Source organism: Petromyzon marinus, chromosome 80 (genome assembly GCF_048934315.1).
Source record: "Petromyzon marinus isolate PM22_M1 ecotype Great Lakes invasive population chromosome 80, UKy_Petmar_22M1.pri1.0, whole genome shotgun sequence".
In the NCBI taxonomy this organism is placed as follows: Eukaryota; Metazoa; Chordata; class Hyperoartia; order Petromyzontiformes; family Petromyzontidae; genus Petromyzon; species Petromyzon marinus.
The window spans coordinates 8428967-8447461 of NC_133746.1; the positions used below are offsets into that span (position 1 = coordinate 8428967).

General features: G+C 48.6%; 1 protein-coding gene across 1 annotated transcript in view; it reads right to left on the minus strand.

Annotated features, from left to right (window-relative positions):
- The window catches only part of LOC116958697 (CUGBP Elav-like family member 2), a 63406-nt gene extending 45300 nt beyond the window's left edge, over positions 1 to 18106 (minus strand). Inside the window, exons 1-3 of the mRNA XM_076057286.1 lie at positions 17960 to 18106; positions 7310 to 7393; positions 1084 to 1292 (exon numbers count right to left, since the gene is read on the minus strand). Of these exons, the coding sequence (XP_075913401.1) occupies positions 1084 to 1292; positions 7310 to 7380 (280 nt within the window). The 5' untranslated portion in view covers positions 7381 to 7393; positions 17960 to 18106. The remainder of the gene's footprint in view (positions 1 to 1083; positions 1293 to 7309; positions 7394 to 17959) is intronic.
- Positions 18107 to 18495: the final 389 nt, after the last annotated feature.

Sequence of the window (18495 nt, forward strand, 5' to 3'; positions counted from 1 at the left end):
GCGAGTCACTGAGCGAGCGAGCGAGTCACTGAGCGAGCGAGCGAGTCACTGAGCGAGCGAGCGAGTCACTGAGCGTGCGAGCGAGTCACTGAGCGAGCGAGCGAGTCACTGAGCGAGCGAGCGAGTCACTGAGTGTGCGAGCGAGTCACTGAGCGAGCGAGCGAGTCACTGAGTGAGCGAGCGAGTCACTGAGCGAGCGAGCGAGTCACTGAGCGAGCGAGCGAGTCACTGAGCGAGCGAGCGAGTCACTGAGTGTGTGAGTCACTGAGTGAGCGAGTCACTGAGTGTGAGCGAGTCACTGAGCGAGCGAGCGAGTCACTGAGCGAGTCACTGAGTGAGCGAGCGAGTCACTGAGTGTGAGCGAGTCACTGAGTGTGTGAGCGAGTCACTGAGTGTGTGAGTCACTGAGCGAGTGAGTCACTGAGTGTGCGAGCGAGTCACTGAGCGAGCGAGCGAGTCACTGAGCGAGCGAGCGAGTCACTGAGCGAGCGAGCGAGTCACTGAGTGTGAGCGAGTCACTGAGTGTGTGAGTCACTGAGTGTGTGAGTCACTGAGTGTGTGAGTGAGTCACTGAGTGTGTGAGTCACTGAGTGTGTGAGTGAGTCACTGAGTGTGTGAGTCACTGAGTGAGCGAGTCACTGAGTGAGCGAGTCACTGAGTGTGTGAGCGAGTCACTGAGTGAGCGAGTCACTGAGTGTGTGAGCGAGTCACTGAGTGAGCGAGTGAGTCACTGAGTGAGCGAGTCACTGAGTGTGTGAGCGAGTCACTGAGTGAGCGAGTGAGTCACTGAGTGAGCGAGTCACTGAGTGTGCGAGCGAGTCACTGAGTGAGCGAGTCACTGAGCGAGCGAGCGAGTCACTGAGCGTGCGAGTCACTGAGCGAGCGAGCGAGTCACTGAGCGAGCGAGTCACTGAGCGTGCGAGTCACTGAGCGTGCGAGCGAGTCACTGAGTGAGTGAGTGAGTCACTGAGTGTGAGCGAGTCACTGAGTGTGCGAGTGAGTCACTGAGCGAGCGAGCGAGTCACTGAGTGTGCGAGCGAGTCACTGAGCGAGCCCCTACTCCTTCCCCCCTCCACCCCAAACCTCGGCTCTGCGCTGGGCCCTCTCCACGCCCCTGTTGTGGCAGCCTCTGTGTGCGGTCACGCACGATGCTGATCTCGTACACGGGCCCGAACTGCTGGAACAGCTGACGCAGCTCCATCTCGCCCCACGAGCGTGGGATCTGGCCCACAAACATGTTGATGGTGTCCGGGTCGGGCTCGCCGCGGTCCTGCAGGGAGCCGTTCTCCCCCCTGACGTGACACAATCACGCAGGGCTATAGACACAGACAAAGATCCCCCGTGTAGCAGGGCTGTAGGGGCAAGTGCTGTTAGCGAGCACCTCACACACAGACGAAGGTCCCCCCCCCCCCGTGTAGCCTCTAGCAGGGCTGCAGGGGCAAGTGCTGTTAGCGAGCACCTCACACACAGAGACAGAGGTCCCCCGTGTAGCCTCTAGCAGGGCTGTAGGGGCAAGTGCTGTTAGCTAGCACCTCACACACAGACAAAGATCCCCCGTGTAGCCTCTAGCAGGACTGTAGGGGCAAGTGCTGTTAGCTAGCACCTCACACACAAAGATCCCCCGTGTAGCCCCTAACAGGGCTGTAGGGGCAAGTGCTGTTAGCGAGCACCTCACACACAGAGACAGACAAAGATCCCCCGTGTAGCCTCTAGCAGGGCTGTAGGAGCAAGTGCTGTTAGCTAGCACCTCACACACAGACACAGACAGAGATCCCCCGTGTAGCAGGGCTGTAGGGGCAAGTGCTGTTAGTAGCGAGTAGCAGCAGCAGCGCCTATACACAGACAAAGATCCCCCGTGTAGCCTCTAGCAGGGCTGTAGGGGCAAGTGCTGTTAGTAGCGAGTAGCAGCAGCACCTATACACAGACAAAGATCCCCCGTGTAGCCTCTAACAGGGCTGTAGGGGCAAGTGCTGTTAGTAGCGAGTAGCAGCAGCAGCGCCTATACACAGACAAAGATCCCCCGTGTAGCCTCTAGCAGGGCTGTAGGGGCAAGTGCTGTTAGTAGCAGCAGCAGCACCTATAGACACAGACAAAGGTCCCCCGTGTAGCCTCTAGCAGGGCTGTAGGGGCAAGTGCTGTTAGCTAGCACCTCACACACAGACAGAGACAAAGATCCCCCGTGTAGCCTCTAGCATGGCTGTAGGGGCAAGTGCTGTCAGTAGTAGCGAGTAGCAGCAGCACCTATACACAGACAAAGATCCCCCGTGTAGCCTCTAGCAGGGCTGTAGGGGCAAGTGCTGTTAGTAGCGAGTAGCAGCAGCACCTACACACAGACAAAGATCCCCCGTGTAGCCTCTAGCAGGGCTGTAGGGGCAAGTGCTGTTAGTAGCGAGTAGCAGCAGCACCTACACACAGACAAAGATCCCCCGTGTAGCCTCTAGCAGGGCTGTAGGGGCAAGTGCTGTTAGTAGCGAGTAGCAGCAGCACCTACACACAGACAAAGATCCCCCGTGTAGCCTCTAGCAGGGCTGTAGGGGCAAGTGCTGTTAGCGAGCAGCACCTATACACAGACAAAGATCCCCCGTGTAGCCTCTAGCAGGGCTGTAGGGGCAAGTGCTGTTAGCTAGCACCTCACACACAGACACGGACAGAGATCCCCCGTGTAGCCTCTAGCAGGGCTGTAGGGGCAAGTGCTGTTAGCTAGCACCTCACACACAGACACAGACAGAGATCCCCCGTGTAGCCTCTAGCAGGGCTGTAGGGGCAAGTGCTGTTAGTAGCGAGTAGCAGCAGCACCTATACACAGACAAAGATCCCCCGTGTAGCCTCTAGCAGGGCTGTAGGGGCAAGTGCTGTTAGCTAGCACCTCACACAGACACAGACAGAGTTCCCCTGTGTAGCCTCTAGCAGGGCTGTAGGGGCAAGTGCTGTTAGTAGCGAGTAGCAGCAGCACCTATACACAGACAAAGATCCCCCGTGCAGCCTCTAGCATGGCTGTGGGGGCAAGTGCTGTTAGTAGCGAGTAGCAGCAGCACCTATACATAAAGATCCCCCATGTAGCCTCTAGCAGGGCTGTAGGGGCAAGTGCTGTTAGTAGCAGCAGCAGTACCTATACACAAAGATCCCCCGTGTAGCCTCTAGCAGGGCTGTAGGGGCAAGTGCTGTTAGCTAGCACCTCACACAGACACAGACAAAGATCCTCCGTGTAGCCTCTAGCAGGGCTGTAGGGGCAAGTGCTGTTAGTAGCGAGTAGCAGCAGCAGCGCCTATACACAGACAAAGATCCCCCGTGTAGCCTCTAGCAGGGCTGTAGGGGCAAGTGCTGTTAGTAGCGAGTAGCAGCAGCACCTACACACAGACAAAAATCCCCCGTGTAGCCTCTAGCAGGGCTGTGGGGGCAAGTGCTGTTAGTAGCGAGTAGCAGCAGCACCTACACACAGACAAAGATCCCCCGTGCAGCAGGGCTGTTGGGGCAAGTGCTGTTAGCGAGCACCTCACACACAGACACAAAGATAAAGATCCCCCGTATAGCCTTAACAGACTGTTGGGGCAAGTGCTGTTAGCGAGCACCTATGAAGGCCGGCATGGTACACGAGGGGGTGGGTGGCCAGCACCACGCCCGACCGCCTTTGTCTCCCTAGTGGCAATGTTTACTACACACCGCACCAGGTACTCATTTGTGGCTGAGTCGACTTAGGGGAGGCTTGGGACCGGTTCAGATAATCGTCACCGGTGTTGGCCGTGAGCGGGAATCGAACCCGGGTCGCCAGGTTCATAGCGCAGCGTAGCGCTAACCGCTACACTATCACTCCCCACGCACAGACACACGCACACACATACACACACACTGACACACACACACGTACAACAACAACCGCCATTCGCCACTAAGCGGCGGTGACGTCACCACGACGCTTGTGCCAGGCTATGTGCACCCTGAGGCCACGTGAAGTGTCGAACACCCACTGGCAGGAGGTCACTGGGCAGACCCAGGTGCCACGGGTCGACTGACTTAGATGACTGGCTGATGCACCACCTGTGCCCCCTTCTGTGCCAACCTGCTGTGCTTTAGCCACCCGGCGCTCCGCTCGTTGTTCTGAGCGTCGCTCCTCCGCCCTCCGTTGTTGTTGGAGGGCGACTGCCTCCAACTGCCCAGTAGCATCCTTCACGAGCCTCCTCCACAGAGGCCGATCTTGACACCGCTGGTACCAGTCATCAGCAAATCCACTCAGCTCCACGTCCTCTTGTACCACATCACTCCATCTCTTCTCTAGCCCGTACCGCGCCAGCTTAGCCCCCTCAATCCGGCCGAACAAAAGCTGTTTCGGCATGCGGTGGCTGGGCATGCGGGCTACATGACCCAGTCATCGCAGCCTTCCCCGCCGGAGGAACTCACCGATGGGACCTTGCCCAGATCTTTCAAGGATTTGTGAGCTCCTCACACAATCCAGTCTGGTTAAACCCAGGATGGATCGTAGGCAGGCCAGCCTAAATGTTTCTAACCGGCGAAGATGTTCCATTAGGGGGGTCCACGTTTCGCAAGCGTAGAGAAGGGAGGGAATGACTGTGGCCAAGAAGACCTGAAGCTTAGTGCGGAGCGACAGACCAGGTAGTTTCCACACAGCGTTACGCAACCGATGAAAAGATATTGCTGCTCGACTGATTCGGAGTGAGACCTCTGCTGTTAAACTGGAGCCAGTCATAAGCACACTGCCCAGGTATGGAAAACTCTCCACTCTCTCCACAACTGCCCCATCACCGATAGGGAGTTGTGGGGGTGGAGTGTCCGATGGTACAAAATACCCAGGCAGGTGCTTAGTTTTGGTGGGGCTGATGGTAAGGCCCCACCTCTTAGTGGCACGCTCCAGTCTCAGCAGCAGCGTCTCCAACTCCTCCTCCGAATGTGCAGCTATTACCAAATCATCAGCATACATAACGTGGTTGAGCAATAGGGAGCCATCCCTTGACTGCACCCGGGCGTCGATCAGCCTCCCATTATATATGTACCATATGGAGATTCCCCCGGTACAGCTATTGAAGGCTTCACGAACTACTTGGTCAAAATAGATGTTAAATAATGTGGGAGCCAGAGGACATCCCTGTCGCACCCCAAGGTTAACAGGGAATGGCTCTGACTCCCGGCCACGTAGTTTTACCCGGGCCCGCTCACCATCATGAAGGTCCTTAATGATCGTGAGCAGAGGGTCAGGTACTCCAAAAACACGAAGAACAACCCAGAGCCCAGGCCTACTGATGGTATCATAGGCCTTGACCAGGTCAATAAAGCAGAGCTGTAGGTCTTGTTGGAATTCCCTACACCTCTGCTGTAGCAGACGGACAGAAAATATGGCATCTGTGCAGGACCGCCCTTTCCTGAAACCGCATTGGGGCTCCGCAAGCCTCTCCTCAGCGTGCCTGGCAAGGCGATGTTGAATAATCCTTGCCAGGACCTTTCCCGGCATACTGAGGAGTGAGATGCCCCTGTAGTTGTTACAGTCTGTGCGGTCCCCCTTCTTAAAAAGGGGGACCACCAGGGCATCCTTCCAATCCTGCAGAACCTGTCCAGTGGTCCAGACTGTTGTTATGTCATATAGGGCAGTCTGTGCACAAACGCCGCCCTCCCTCAGCATTTCGCTTGGTGAGATCATCTCTGCCCGGTGCCTTTCCTGGTCTCAGACTCCGGATCGCCTTCAGTACTTCCTCAACAGATGGCACCTCAGCCAGCCACTCACAGGGGGTGACTTCTTCCAATATTTGAGGCACCACAGCCTCAGCAGGGTCATCCTCACTTTGTGCCACGATGTTTTCCTGGCTGAGGGATTTTCCCTCCCCCAGGACCTCAAAGAAATGCTCAGCAAATCTGCAAACCTGTTCCTGGGGGTCGGAGATTGGGTCACCGTTTTTTCCCCTAATGATGGTAATAGGTGTGGCGCTGCAGATTACTTTTTTGATGGAGGTAAATATAGATTTGTGATCACGGGTCACTGAGGCAGACTCCATCTCCTCAGCAACCCGCGACCACCACCCATCCTTGCAGCACCTCACGGCTCTCCGAACCTCCGAGCGAAGGCTGCGGTAAGCCTCCTCATTCTCTGACGTGGGATTCTGTAACCGATGACAGTGGGCCTGTCGCTTTTTCTCAACCATCCTGAACACCTCCTCTGTCAGCCAGGGTCTCTGGGGAGGTCTGGACCGCGTACCCAAAGCAGCCATTGCAGCTGCATGAGTCACAGTCCTAAACCTCGCCCATTTACCCTCGACATCAGGAGGAGTCGGGGACGATGCCAATCACAGCCGCAAGCAATGATGAAATTCTCGCTTGCAACTTTCATCAGATAACTGAGACCAGGCCACTTTAGGTCGGAATGGGGTCCTGGGTGTACACCCACCACCGGAGTGGAAGAATGGCAGGCGCATCTTACAGATGACTAGTCGATGGTCAGAGGGCAGATCAGCTCCACGGTAGGTCCTGGTGTCAAGGACATGGGCTCGCATTCGCTGGTCCATCACTATGTAGTCCAGCAGATGTTCTTGCTTGGACCGGGCATCCATCCATGATGTTGTGTGGATGCGCCGATGCCGGAACAGCGTGTTGGTAATTACAAGCCCATGGGCTGCACAAAAATCTAGCAGCCTCCTACCGTTGTTATTGAGCTGATCTGGCCCATGCCCTCCAATCACTCCAGACCAGGTGCCAGTATCATGACCAACTCGGGCATTGAAGTCACCCAACATGATGACTCTATCGAGGGGCCACTTTAGCCAGCACCTGTGACAGGAGGTCATACACACAGTGACACACACAGTGACACACACACTGACACACACAGTGACACACATAGTGACACACACAATGACACACACACATAGTGACACACACACAGTGACACACACACACACACAGTGACACACACACACACAGTGACACACACACAGTGACACACACACACAGTGACACACACACACAGTGACACACACACACACACACAGTGACACACACACACACACACAGTGACACACACACACACACACAGTGACACACACACACACACAGTGACACACACACACAGTGACACACACACAGTGACACACACAGTGACACACACACACAGTGACACACACACACGTACACACTCCTACACACTGACACACATACACTGACACACACACTCCTACACACTGACACACACACACACTGACACACACACACACTGACACACACACACACTGACACACACACACCTACACACACACACACACCTACACTCGTGTACGTGTGCGCGTGAGTCCCTGTGCGTGCTCCCACTCACTCGGACTGGACGCCTCCGTCATCGCCGCCTGCCGAGCCCAGGTTCTCGGAGAAGAACGACACGGACGTCATGACGCGCACGGAGCTGCGTGGACACCAACAGCGGCATCAGCGTCAGCGGCATCGTCACCAGCAGCATCATCATCATCAGCAGCATCGTCACCAGCAGCATCATCATCAGCATCATCGTCACCAGCAGCGGCATCGTCACCAGCAGCATCATCATCAGCAGCATCGTCATCAGAAGCATCGTCATCAGCATCGTCATCAGCATCGTCATCATCAGCATCGTCATCATCAGCATCGTCACCTTCATTGTAAACAGCAGCATCAGCATTGTCATGAAGCGGCATTTGAGTCGTTAGGATCACGATCGTCACCAGCAGCATCGTCACCATCATTATCGTCACCATCATTATCGTCACCATCATTATCGTCACCATCATTATCGTCACCATCATTATCGTCACCATCATTATCGTCACCATCATTATCGTCACCATCATTCTCACCATCATTCTCGTCACCATCATTATCGTCACCATCATTATCGTCACCATCATTATCGTCACCATCATTATCGTCACCATCATTATCGTCACCATCATTATCGTCACCATCATTATCGTCACCATCATTATCGTCACCATCATTATCGTCACCATCATTCTCAACATCATTATCGTCACCATCATTATCGTCACCATCATTATCGTCACCATCATTATCGTCACCATCATTATCGTCACCATCATTATCGTCACCATCATTATCGTCACCATCATTATCGTCACCATCATTATCGTCACCATCATTCTCAACATCATTATCGTCACCATCATTATCGTCACCATCATTATCGTCACCATCATTATCGTCACCATCATTCTCACCAACATTATCGTCAACATCATTCTCAACATCATTATCGTCACCATCATTATCCTCACCATCATTCTCAACAACATTATCCTCACCATCATTCTCACCATCATTATCGTCACCATCATTCTCACCATCATTATCGTCACCATCATTATCGTCACCATCATTATCGTCAACATCATTATCGTCAACATCATTATCGTCACCATCATTATCGTCACCATCATTCTCAACATCATTATCGTCACCATCATTATCGTCAACATCATTATCGTCACCATCATTATCGTCAACATCATTCTCACCAACATTATCGTCACCATCATTATCGTCACCATCATTATCGTCAACATCATTATCGTCAACATCATTATCGTCACCATCATTCTCAACATCATTATCGTCACCATCATTATCGTCACCATCATTATCGTCAACATCATTATCGTCAACATCATTCTCAACATCATTATCGTCACCATCATTATCGTCACCATCATTCTCACCACCATCATTCTCAACATCATTATCGTCAACATCATTATCGTCAACATCATTATCGTCAACATCATTATCGTCACCATCATTCTCACCATCATTCTCACCATCATTATCGTCACCATCATTATCGTCAACATCATTATCGTCAACATCATTATCGTCACCATCATTATCGTCAACATCATTATCGTCACCATCATTCTCACCATCATTATCGTCACCATCATTCTCACCATCATTATCGTCAACATCACTCTCAACATCATTATCGTCACCATCATTATCGTCACCATCATTATCGTCAACATCATTATCGTCACCATCATTATCGTCACCATCATTATCAACATCATTATCGTCACCATCATTATCAACATCATTATCGTCACCATCATTATCGTCAACATCATTATCGTCAACATCATTATCGTCAACATCATTCTCGTCACCATCATTATCAACATCATTATCGTCACCATCATTATCGTCAACATCATTCTCGTCACCATCATTATCAACATCATTATCACCATCATTATCGTCACCATCATTCTCACCAACATTATCGTCAACATCATTATCGTCAACATCATTATCGTCACCATCATTATCGTCACCATCATTCTCACCATCATTCTCACCATCATTATCGTCAACATCATTATCGTCACCATCATTATCGTCACCATCATTATCGTCAACATCATTATCGTCAACATCATTATCGTCAACATCATTCTCACCAACATTATCGTCAACATCATTATCGTCAACATCACTCAACATCATTCTTAACATCACTCAACATCATTCTCACCATCATTATCGTCAACATCATTATCGTCAACATCACTCAACATCATTCTTAACATAACTCAACATCATTCTCACCATCATTATCGTCAACATCATTATCGTCAACATCATTATCGTCAACATCATTATCGTCAACATCATTCTCAACATCATTATCGTCACCATCATTCTCACCAACATTATCGTCAACATCATTCTCACCATCATTATCGTCACCATCATTCTCACCAACATTATCGTCACCATCATTATCGTCACCATCATTATCGTCACCATCATTCTCACCATCATTATCGTCAACATCATTATCGTCACCATCATTATCGTCACCATCATTCTCACCAACATCATTATCGTCAACATCATTCTCACCAACATTATCGTCACCATCATTCTCACCAACATTATCGTCAACATCATTCTCACCAACATTATCGTCACCATCATTATCGTCAACATCATTATCGTCACCATCATTCTCACCAACACTATCGTCAACATCATTCTCAACATCATTATCGTCACCATCATTATCGTCACCATCATTATCGTCAACATCATTATCGTCACCATCATTATCGTCACCATCATTCTCACCAACATCATTATCGTCACCATCATTATCGTCACCATCATTATCGTCACCATCATTATCGTCACCATCATTATCGTCACCATCATTATCGTCACCATCATTATCGTCACCATCATTCTCACCATCATTATCGTCACCATCATTCTCACCAACATTATCGTCAACATCATTATCGTCAACATCATTATCGTCAACATCACTCAACATCATTCTTAACATCACTCAACATCATTCTCACCATCATTATCGTCAACATCATTCTCACCATCATTATCGTCACCATCATTCTCACCATCATTATCGTCACCATCATTATCGTCAACATCATTATCGTCACCATCATTCTCACCATCATTCTCACCATCATTATCGTCACCATCATTCTCACCAACATCATCGTTCTCGGTATAACGGTCGCGCTTTCATGAAATGTACCGTCCTAGTAATGCCAGAACTCCACCACTCCAGGAAGCGGCCCCCCTAAGCTTGCCGTAACGAAAGGGACCGTGGTGAAAACTTCCATTAGAATCTTTCCTGACTGCAAGGATTCGTCCTCTTTGGCTCTTTCGGTAAAGTCACCGCCACGTAGAATGGGAATAACATAATAATAATAAATCGATAAAATAACACAATAAAGTTCTCACGACGTTTTCGGCCACAACACAAGCGGCCTCCGTCAGGTGAACGTACGCTGTCCTCCGGACAGTCCAGTCCCTTCACCTGATGGAGGCCGCTTGCGTTGTGGCCGAAAACGTCGTGAGAACTTTACTGTGTTATTTTATTTCATCAATTTATTATTTTACTCTCATTCTACGTGGTGGCGACTTTACTGAAAGAACGATAGAAGATGGACCGTGGCGATTCACAGCCAACGGACAATTAGAGCCAAGCCGAAACGTATAAAATAGAACGTTTTATAAATGTACAATTTACGCTGCTACGACAGAATATGGTAATTGTCATCAGCATGACGTAAGTATAACCAAGTCTGCAGTCGATATACCACATTGGGAAGTGGGTTACAATTGAGTTGCGAGATTTGAGGATACAATAACAACAGAGCGAGTTAAATAAAAGCGTGTAAATAAAAAGATGTTTTAAAATACAGTAAAACCTTGGATTGCGAGGAGCATAATTCCGTTCCGTAAACGTGCTTGTAATCCAAAGCACTCGTACATCAAGGCACTCGGTGTACATCAGTTGTGATCACGTGATGCTCGGCAGTACAAAGCGTGTACTACTGCGCGTATTGCAAGACCCCTCGCTCGTTTATCAAATTAACATTTACTAAAAAAAAAATCTGCTCATCTTGCAAAACACTCGCAGACCAAGTTACTCGCAATCCAAGGTTTCACTGGTATGTGTTTATTTTTTTAAATTCTTAACGATAGAATGTGGTAATTGTCATCAGCATGACGTAAGTATATACCAGGTCTGCAGTCGATATACCACATTGGGAAGTGTGTTACAATTGAGTTGCGAGATTTGAGGATACAATAACAACAACAGAGAGAGCTAAATAAAAGCGTGTAAATAAAAAAAGATAACGTTTCAAAATACAGTAAAACCTTGGATTGCGAGGAGCATAATTCCGTTCCGTAAACGTGCTTGTAATCCAAAGCACTCGTACATCAAGGCACTCGGTGTACATCAGTTGTGATCACGTGATGCTCGGCAGTACAAAGCGTGTACTACTGCGCGTATTGCAAGACCCCTCGCTCGTTTATCAAATTAACATTTACTAAAAAAAAATCTGCTCGTCTTGCAAAACACTCGCAGACCAAGTTACTCACAATCCAAGGTTTTACTGGTATATTTTTTTATTCTTAACGATAGAATATGGTAATTGTCATCAGCATGACACAAGTATAACCAAGTCTGCAGTCGATATACCACATTGGGAAGTGTGTTACAATTGAGTTGCGAGATTTGAGGATACAGTAACAACAACAGACAGAGCGAGTTAAATGAAAGCGTGTAAAAAATATAAAAAACCGAGCAAAGTCGCTTAGTGGGCTTCACCTGGCGAGACGCGCAAAGTTCAACTTCACCTCCCAGTTCAGTAACCCAGACGGCGATGGACACGTTGTTGTTGTTAAGGTACAAGCATTCATTAATTACAATGGGCACTCATTTGGTAACCACTGAATATCATACGCGATCACTAATTGCAATGGGCACCCGCAGGTATGGATACGCATTCATAAATTAAAATGCACGTGCATGCATGGATTACAATGGGGGCATCCATTGCCACGTGCATACATTCATGAATTCCAATGGGCAGTCATTGTTTCGGATATGGATTCGTTAATTACAATGGACATCACCCGTTAAGCTTGAGCGTTCAATGATTACATTGGGCCCCAATTGTAACGCATATGCGGCGATTAATTACAGTGGGTTTCCGTGGCAACGCGCATTGCATATTCATTCATTGTTCATATGCATTCCTTAATTGATATTCGCGTGTAAATCAATGCCAATGGGCACCCATTATTGTTCATGTGCGTTCATTGTCAACAATGCTATGCGTATGTGTTCATGACAATGGAAATCCCATTGTTACCCACATGCGCGAATTACAATGGGTACCCATTGTTACTCGTGCGCGTTAATCACTAGCAACGAGCTGGTCTAACTCTCCTACACACAGGCGGTGTGACGCTGTGACTGGTAACGAGCTGGTCTAACTCTCCTACGCACAAGCGGTGTGACGCTGTGACTAGTCACGAGCTGGTCTAACTCTCCTACACACAAGCGGTGTGACGCTGTGACTAGTAACGAGCTGGTCTAACTCTCCTACACACAAGCGGTGTGACGCTGTGACTAGTAACGAGCTGGTCTAACTCTCCCACACACAAGCGGTGTGACGCTGTGACTAGTAACAAGCTGGTCTAACTCTCCTACGCACAGGCGGTGTGACGCTGTGACTAGTAACAAGCTGGTCTAACTCTCCTACGCACGAGCGGTGTGACGCTGTGACTAGTAACGAGCTGGTTTAACTCTCCTACACACAAGCGGTGTGACGCTGTGACTAGTAACGAGCTGGTCTAACTCTCCTACACACAAGCGGTGTGACGCTGTGACTAGTAACGAGCTGGTCTAACTCTCCCACACACAAGCGGTGTGACGCTGTGACTAGTAACGAGTTGGTCTAACTCTCCCACGCACAGGCGGTGTGACGCTGTGACTAGTAACAAGCTGGTCTAACTCTCCTACGCACGAGCGGTGTGACGCTGTGACTAGTAACGAGCTGGTTTAACTCTCCTACACACAAGCGGTGTGACGCTGTGACTAGTAACGAGCTGGTCTAACTCTCCTACGCACGAGCGGTGTGACGCTGTGACTGGTAACGAGCTGGTCTAACTCTCCTACGCACGAGCGGTGTGACGCTGTGACTGGTAACGAGCTGGTCTAACTCTCCTACACACAGGCGGTGTGACGCTGTGACTAGTAACGAGCTGGTCTAACTCTCCTACACACAAGCGGTGTGACGCTGTGACTAGCAACGAGCTGGTCTAACTCTCCTACACACAAGCGGTGTGACGCTGTGACCAGTAACGAGCTGGTCTAACTCTCCTACGCACAAGCGGTGTGACGCTGTGACTAGTAACGAGCTGGTCTAACTCTCCTACACACAGGCGGTGTGACACTGTGACTAGTAACGAGATGGTCTAACGCTCCCACGCACAGGCGGTGTGACGCTGTGACTAGCAACGAGCTGGTCTAACTCTCCTACACACAAGCGGTGTGACGCTGTGACCAGTAACGAGCTGGTCTAACTCTCCTACGCACAAGCGGTGTGACGCTGTGACTAGTAACGAGCTGGTTTAACTCTCCTACGCACGAGCGGTGTGACGCTGTGACTAGTAACGAGCTGGTCTAACTCTCCTACACACAAGCGGTGTGACGCTGTGACCAGTAACGAGCTGGTCTAACTCTCCTACGCACAAGCGGTGTGACGCTGTGACTAGTAACGAGCTGGTTTAACTCTCCTACGCACGAGCGGTGTGACGCTGTGACTAGTCACGAGCTGGTCTAACTCTCCTACACACAGGCGGTGTGACACTGTGACTAGTAACGAGATGGTCTAACTCTCCTACACACAAGCGGTGTGACGCTGTGACTAGTCACGAGCTGGTCTAACTCTCCTACACACAGGCGGTGTGACGCTGTGACTAGTAACGAGCTGGTCTAACTCTCCTACACACAGGCGGTGTGACGCTGTGACTAGTAACGAGCTGGTCTAACTCTCCTACACACAAGCGGTGTGACACTGACTAGTAACGAGCTGGTCTAACTCTCCTACACACAAGCGGTGTGACGCTGTGACTAGTAACGAGCTGGTCTAACTCTCCCACACACAGGCGGTGTGACGCTGTGACTAGTAACGAGCTGGTCTAACTCTCCTACACACAAGCGGTGTGACGCTGTGACCAGTAACGAGCTGGTCTAACTCACCTACACACAAGCGGTGTGACGCTGTGACCAGTAACGAGCTGGTCTAACTCTCCTACACACAAGCGGTGTGACGCTGTGACCAGTAACGAGCTGGTCTAACCCTCCTACACACAGGCGGTGTGACGCTGTGACCAGTAACGAGCTGGTCTAACTCTCCTACACACAAGCGGTGTGACGCTGTGACTAGTAACGAGCTGGTCTAACTCTCCTACACACAAGCGGTGTGACGCTGTGACCAGTAACGAGCTGGTCTAACTCACCTACACACAAGCGGTGTGACGCTGTGACCAGTAACGAGCTGGTCTAACTCTCCTACACACAAGCGGTGTGACGCTGTGACTAGTAACGAGTTGGTCTAACTCTCCTACACACAGGCGGTGTGACGCTGTGACTAGTAACAAGCTGGTCTAACTCTCCTACACACAGGCGGTGTGACGCTGTGACTAGTAACGAGTTGGTCTAACTCTCCTACACACAGGCGGTGTGACGCTGTGACTAGTAACAAGCTGGTCTAACTCTCCTACACACAGGCGGTGTGACGCTGTGACTAGTAACGAGCTGGTCTAACTCTCCTACACACAGGCGGTGTGACGCTGTGACTAGTAACGAGCTGGTCTAACTCTCCTACACACAGGCGGTGTGACGCTGTGACTAGTAACGAGCTGGTCTAACTCTCCTACGCACAGGCGGTGTGACGCTGTGACCAGTAACGAGCTGGTCTAACTCTCCTACACACAGGCGGTGTGACGCTGTGACTAGTAACGAGCTGGTTAAACTCTCCTACACACAAGCGGTGTGACGCTGTGACTAGTAACGAGTTGGTCTAACTCTCCTACGCACAAGCGGTGTGACGCTGTGACTAGTAACGAGCTGGTCTAACTCTCCTACACACAGGCGGTGTGACGCTGTGACTAGTAACGAGTTGGTCTAACTCTCCTACGCACGAGCGGTGTGACGCTGTGACTGGTAACGAGCTGGTCTAACTCTCCTACACACAGGCGGTGTGACGCTGTGACTAGTAACGAGCTGGTCTAACTCTCCTACGCGCAGGCGGTGTGACGCTGTGACTAGTAACGAGCTGGTTTAACTCTCCTACACAGAGGCGGTGTGACGCTGTGACTAGTCACGAGCTGGTCTAACTCTCCTACACACAGGCGGTGTGACGCTGTGACTGGTAACGAGCTGGTCTAACTCTCCTACGCACAAGCGGTGTGACGCTGTGACTGGTAACGAGCTGGACACGCTCTGTCAACGTGACAAACCCCGTCACTACTCACTGGCCTGTTTTTTTTCGCTAAAGTCGCGTATTGTAGAAATACAATAAAATTACATTGAACCGATTTAAGTTTTTTGTTAAATATAATTTTTGTTGTACTTCTACATACGTGACTTTACCGGGAAAAAAAAACCCAGAGCAGTTTTATTCATTTGGCCGTGCGCACGTTGGGTGGTGGCGGGTTGAACGACACAAAATTAATATTTTTTTGTTTATTTTAAACGGGATCTAACCCAAAAAAAAAACCCGCACTGCAGAGTTCCATTCGTAAAGGGTTAATTTTTCTCTCCCTCTCTCTCTCTCTCCCTATACTTTGGACTCCTGCCGTTCGTGCGCGTCTCACGTTGTGTTTGGTGGCTGTAAATAAAGAGCTTCGCAGCTCATCGGATTCCCCATCCATCGCAGGAACACACCGATGCAGATTTTTGGGCCAGGCTTGGCACGACCCTCCTGCAGAGGAGTCTTTGGGCGACACCCCAAGAGGAATTTCGGGGGGGGGGGGGGAGCAATTTGGACGGTTTTTTTTCCCCCCCACGATTTGCCACCATCACTTCAATCGGTTCATAGTCTTGGTTTCTATGGGTAAAGTCACCGCCACGTAGAAGGGGAAACAATAAACTAATAAAAAATATATAAAACAGAATAAAATTAGTATTCTTGGTTCTGTCGGTAAAGTCACCACCACGTAGAAGGGGAAACAATAAAATAATAAAAATAATAAACAATAAAATTATTATTCTTGGTTCTTTCGGTAAAGTCACCACCACGTTAGAAGGGAAACAATAAAATCATAAAAATATAAAACAATAAAAATATTGTTCTTGGTTCTTTCGGTAAAGTCACCACCACGTAGAAGGGGAAACAATAAACTAATAAAAAATATATAAAACAGAATAAAATTAGTATTCTTGGTTCTTTCGGTAAAGTCACCACCACGTTAGAAGGGAAACAATACAAATATATAAAATAAAATTATTATTCTTGGTTCTGTCGGTAAAGTCACCACCACGTAGAAGGGAAACAATAAAATAATAAAAAATATAAAACGATAAAATTATTATTCTTGGTTCTTTTGGTAAAGTCACCACCACGTTAGAAGGGAAACAATAAAATAATAAAAAATATAAAACGATAAAATTATTATTCTTGGTTCTTTCGGTAACAATAAAATAATAAAAATATAAAACAATAAAATTATTATTCTTGGTTCTTTCGGTAGTCACCACCACGTTAGAAGGGAAACAATAAAATTATAAAAAATATAAAACAATAAAATTATTATTCTTGGTTCTTTGGGTAAAGTCACCACCACGTTAGAAGGGAAACAATAAAATAATAAAAAAATATAAAACGATAAAATTAGTTTTCTTGGTTCTTTGGGTAAAGTCACCACCACGTTAGAAGGGAAACAATAAAATAATAAAAAATATAAACCGATAAAGTTATCACGACGTTTCGACTGCAACGCAAGAAGCAATCATCATCAGGTGTGAAAACCACAGCGAGGCAAATTTGAAGTGGCGGGTTTTTTTAAATAAATAAAAATATATATTATTTTATCGTTTCACTTCTACGTGGCGGTGACTTTACCGAAAGAACCAAGAATAATAATTTTATTGTTTTATATTTTTATTATTTCCCTTCATACGTGGTGGTGAATTTACCCCCCCCCCCAAAAAAACCCAAGAATAATAATTTTATTGTTTTATATATTTTTATTATTTTATCGTTTCCCTTCTAACGTGGCGGTGACCTCGCCGAAAGAACCAAGAATACGAATCCCTGCAGTCTCGAGAAAGCTTTAAAATAAAAAAAACTTAAATCAATTATTACAAAAACACCCGACCCCCCCCCCTCTCCCCTCCCCGGCCCTCTGCCGGAGAATGCGAGGCGAAGCCGGCACGCCGAGCAGGCGAGCTCGAGGCTGACCCAGAGCGACTAGGCCGCGACAACCGGAGGGGGCCGAAACTTCCCGCAGACCTCGCCGAGGATGAGGGGAAAGCAACAGCAAAAGGAGGGCGCCGGCAGGGCTTTACAATGCGGGGAACACTTCCCACGCACGGGAAAAAAAAACTTCCCCTCAATAGCCGCCGCCGTCGGCGTCGTCCGCTCACCGATCGAGGAGACACGGGCCCAATGGCGACACGAGGAGAGGAGGGCAATGGCGGGTGAAAGAAGAAGGCGCCGTTGCTTTTTCCCCCTCGTTTCGGTGGTGATCTTCCGGATTCGGTAGATGTCTTCCGGAAGACGCAGCCGCTTTAAAAGACAATGGGAAGCGCGGACCCCCGCCCCCTTTTTGCTTCTGCTTCCGGAAGACTAGTTTTTTTAATTAAAATGTATTATTTATATTTTTAATTTTGACTTAATTTTTATTTTAGTTTTTATTTTGTTTTTATTTCAGTTTTATTCTATTTTCTATCTACCGAAAAAAATAGAAAAAAATAGTACTATTTTTTTTATTATTTTAAAGCTTTCGCGACTGCAGTGATTCATATTCTTGGTTCTTTCGGTAAAATCACCACGTTGAAGGGAAACAATTAGATAATAAATATATATATAAAACAATAAAAAAATCTCACGACGTTTCGACTGTTAGCACAAGCAGTCTTCATCAGGTGTGAAAACCAACGGCAGAGCCTGATGATGATTG